This window comes from Octopus bimaculoides, chromosome 15, assembly GCF_001194135.2.
Source record: "Octopus bimaculoides isolate UCB-OBI-ISO-001 chromosome 15, ASM119413v2, whole genome shotgun sequence".
Taxonomy (NCBI): domain Eukaryota; kingdom Metazoa; phylum Mollusca; class Cephalopoda; order Octopoda; family Octopodidae; genus Octopus; species Octopus bimaculoides.
The window spans coordinates 3,960,294-3,964,749 of record NC_068995.1 but is presented as its reverse complement, the minus strand read 5'-3'; the positions used below and the strand labels follow the sequence as shown (position 1 = coordinate 3,964,749).

General features: G+C 30.1%; 1 protein-coding gene across 1 annotated transcript in view; it reads right to left on the bottom strand.

Moving 5' to 3' along the window:
• Positions 1 to 32: 32 nt before the first annotated feature.
• Positions 33 to 4,456, bottom strand: part of LOC106880765 (uncharacterized) — a 5,270-nt gene continuing 846 nt past the window's right edge. Inside the window, exons 2-3 of the mRNA XM_014930862.2 lie at positions 3,962 to 4,037; positions 33 to 3,207 (exon numbers count right to left, since the gene is read on the bottom strand). Of these exons, the coding sequence (XP_014786348.2) occupies positions 2,732 to 3,207; positions 3,962 to 4,037 (552 nt within the window). The 3' untranslated portion in view covers positions 33 to 2,731. The remainder of the gene's footprint in view (positions 3,208 to 3,961; positions 4,038 to 4,456) is intronic.

Here is a 4,456-nt window from a genome sequence, read left to right as displayed (position 1 = left end):
ATACATATATATATATATATACATATATATATATATTGTGTGTGTGTATGTTTGTGTGTGTGTGTGAATGTGTGTTTGTGTGTGTGTATGTATGCATATGCTATATATATTTCTAGCTACATATTAGTATATACGTACATATATATTTCTATCTATAAATATGATAATATATGTGTATGTGTGTATCTCTATTTGTAAATATGTATGTTTGTATATATATATATATATATATATATAATGGCTTCAAAGAAGATATTGCTGGAAGAAATTTAAAATATTTTCAATAATACAGTCGTTAGTTTATCATCTGAATTCTTTTAAAATTCTTTAAATATTCAAATAACACACACAATAATAATTACCTAAGAATTAAAGAATCTATATCCACCTTTATATCTATAATAATCGCCATATTTAAGACATCTGCTGCTGATGAAAAATCCATTTTATGGATGTAAATATTCCATTGAAATTTTTCGAAATTTTTGACATCTCTTCGTAACAAAAGGATAGAAGCTACATATTTTAAGATTCCATAAAACTGAATATTATTGATAAAATATTTTAACCGCTTTGAATCATTGTCTTGCACTAGTCATTATCTTAATCTAGGAAAATGCTGGTTTGAAATATAATTATTTTGACATTATCTCCAATAACTGATATGTTTTCAATGACGTTTGTGCATCCGTACGTAATTTCATAATCATGTATAAATTTTATATAGTTTCAAATAAAGCACTTAAGAATATATGGATGATCATAACGATAACAATAAACTGGTGGAATAAAATGATTGGTGTTAATTGTGTTGTATAAAGAAATAAAGGCAAGGATCCTACGATAACTGGACCATATTTGTTGTTGTTGTGGTTGTTTTTGCTGCTGTTGTTGTTGAACCAGTAACTTTTATACAATGAAAGTAGAAATGGAATCACATGATATATTGCAATTTTAAATAATTTAAAAATGGATCAGTTCAGTGTGTATATCGGTGATGTGATTACAGCTTAACATAGCATCTGTCACTTTGTCTGTAAAACAAATATATATCTACAGAGAATTTTCACATTAAAGCTGGAGAGAAACAGCCAAACTACCCCCTGTTGTAGGCTTCATAACAACACAGATTAACTCATATTTTAAGATAGGTCAAAAAATATAGTAATTAAAACAGTGTAACAAAGAAATATATATATGTATATATATATATATGTATATTTGAAAGAAAAAAGTGTAAATATATAAAACAAAGGTTATGATAAAGTATTTTTAAAAATCAATAACAATTTAAAAACCCATTATGTTGCAAATTCCTATTGCTGTTGTTTCCAATGAATAACTTAAAACCCGGTTTTAAGCAGGGATTTAATACCAATAAATCAAATGTAATATTTTAAAACTTTCTCTTCCAGCCTCTGCATTAGAATTAGAATAATTTCAAAAGTGAACTTATATTTTGCTTTCTTAGTTTTTTCGTATTTTTCTTCTTACAAGGATCTTGAATAAACTTTGGCAAAACATACCCAAATTTTATATTATGAATATTTAAAGAGAACTTATATATATATATATATATATATATATATATATATAATAAGTTACCAGATATTATTTTCAAATTCACTAATTTGATATTTGCATTAATTATTGTTTAAAAAGATATCTTCTAATTAACTACTTATATAAATCAATGACGTGATTCTTTAGATAAAATAATAGAAGTAACGAGATCCTTAACTGATCTGAAAATGTTTAAGAAATCGTATTCTGGGAAATAAAATCCAGATTTTCGGTGTTTTTCGTAGTGAATTCTAGGAAGTTGTTTTGAGAATGGTATTTCAGAACTAATTGGTAATTACTTTACTTGCAGTAGATTGGTTGAAAACATCATGGTTATTGTTATTTTTTATGATGATAATAATAATAATATTAATAAACATAATGATAATATTATTATAATTTTTATTTAAACTAAATGAACTATTATTAATTGTTTAATGCGATTCAAGTGTAACATGAAATATACGAGATCACTTTTTGTAGCAAAGAAGCAAAAGTGAAGATATTTCTGTAGATTAATTTTTCACTAAAAGTTCGCAACTACAGGAAATTTTCTTTGCTATTCCACGAAAAATGTTCTAGGCGAAATTTAGTGTGATATCACCTGTTGAAATTTGGTGAAATATCTTTGAATATTATTTTTGAATAAATATAAGAGAGGAGATAAGTGAAATATATTTAGTGATATCACGTAGTTTCGTACAAATTAAGAGCTAACTGAACGTAGCTCCCTTCTTAGGTGTGAAGTTACCTCTGCACATCTGTCTCTGTACAGTGAAAATATCCTCAGCAGATTACCGAAACAAGTGAATTATTCTTAGGTGTTCACTTAAATAATCTGGAGTATGCAAACAGAAATTTCATTACAGAGGTTGTATTTTTCACACCCGTTTTAGCTCGTTTATATCAACATCAATGTGACAAACTCGGCCAGTCCTTTGGCCAATTCGGACAACGATCAATTTCATAGAGACCGTTTTATTTTGGTCAAATTGATCTATCGACTCGCCATGGTTTGTAAAACGGGCCTCTGGTGAGAAGTGAATTTTCAATTCATGTTTTCAAAAGTCCTTAAAAGACTTCCTCAAAACTTTACTTTTTCTCGTGCTCTTAGATTTAACGGAAATGATGACTCCTGAAGTCCCAAAATATCAGAAAAAAAGTCCCATCATACCTCATGACTAAAATATTTACTGTGTAATGGGACAGATCTTGAAATTACATTTTCTGTGACACTGTCCATTTGCTTATGAGTTTTGTTTGGCCTGCCGTCACTCTTTGAACTGCCAAATCGCAGGCTTCGGTCATACCAGTCCTTTTGCGGATTACCATGATATTGAGCTTCGGTAGTAAAAGACTGTCTACTGTCAGAGAGATTTTCTTTGGGTTGCCGGTTTCGCCCAATGAGCGGTGGGGAATGTGTTTGCGAGTTGTTATCACATAAGTTCTTGCCATCGACCACGAGGTCAAAGTTGTAGAAATCGGAATTCTGATTCTGTTGGAATAGACCATTGTTGCATTCATCCATCGCGAGTTTCGTATCTATACCCACCAAACTGTTTTCGATGCTTTCCATGCGGTTGCTAATCTTGTTGAAGACATTCATCAAGTAACCAACAATCTCCTCTTTGGTATCAAATATATCTGTAAATAAATACAAGAATATAATACAATACTGTAAAATATATAATACAATAGGATGCCAAGGAAGCGCAAACAAAACGACACACTACACATACAATGCCGTGTGCATATATATATATATATATATATATATATATATATATATATATATATATATATATATATATATATATATATATATACAGAGACAGACAGAGACAGAGAGAGGGAGAGAAAGAGAGATGTATATGTGTATATGTACACACATATTTTTTCTTTTACTTGTTTCAGTCATTTGGCTGTGGCCATGCTGGAGCACCACCTTTTAGTCGAACAAATCGACCGCAGGACTTATTCTTTGTAAGCCTAGTACTTTTTTCTATCGGTCACTTTTACCGAACCACTAAGTTACGGGGACGTAACACATCAGCACCGGTTGTCGAGCGGTGATGGAAAACAAACACAGACACAAAGACACACACACGGGTTTCTTTCAGTTTCCGTCTATCAAATCCACTCATCTATTCAGAGGGCTTTTGTCGGATCGAGGCGGTAGTTATACGCACTTGCCCAAGACGCTGTGCAGTAGAACTGAACCTAGAAGCATACTGCTGCAAATTAAGCTTCTTACCACACAGCCACACCGTTGCCTAATGACACTGTATCCATTACAAACATAATTCTAGTCGTTGTGAACTACTGCAGTTGCTATTATTGAAGGAATTTTATTGCAAAAAGTGAATTGTTCTTTGAATAAAATGTATTAAAACCATACCGTCTCGTACGACATCTCCTTTTTTATCATATTTCATTTTGTGGATGTACCGTAATACCACCTTGCGAAGTGTAGACTGGAATGAAAGAGTAAAGAATTACAGAAAGATATCGAAGTACTTGGTGAAAAAAAGTGGTTTCTATAGTTTAAAGATTCTAAGATTGCCATAATTGGTTTTTGAAAGAAACGGCAATATTTGATCTTCTGTGTTTTTTTCAAATTTTTTTTAGTTTTCTTTTCTATTATTTTCTAGTTTCTTTTATTATTTTTCCTTTTTTTTTCTCTTTGTTGCTTGCCGCAATCCTCAGAATTCTATTTTAATCCACTTAATATGTACGTTTGTACATCAGCCAATGTCACTTCGTTCTTAATGTATTGTATTGTGTGTGTCTACAACTGACTTCGGATATATAATCATATATATATATATGTATATATATATATGTATATATATATATATATATATATATATATATATATATATATATATATATA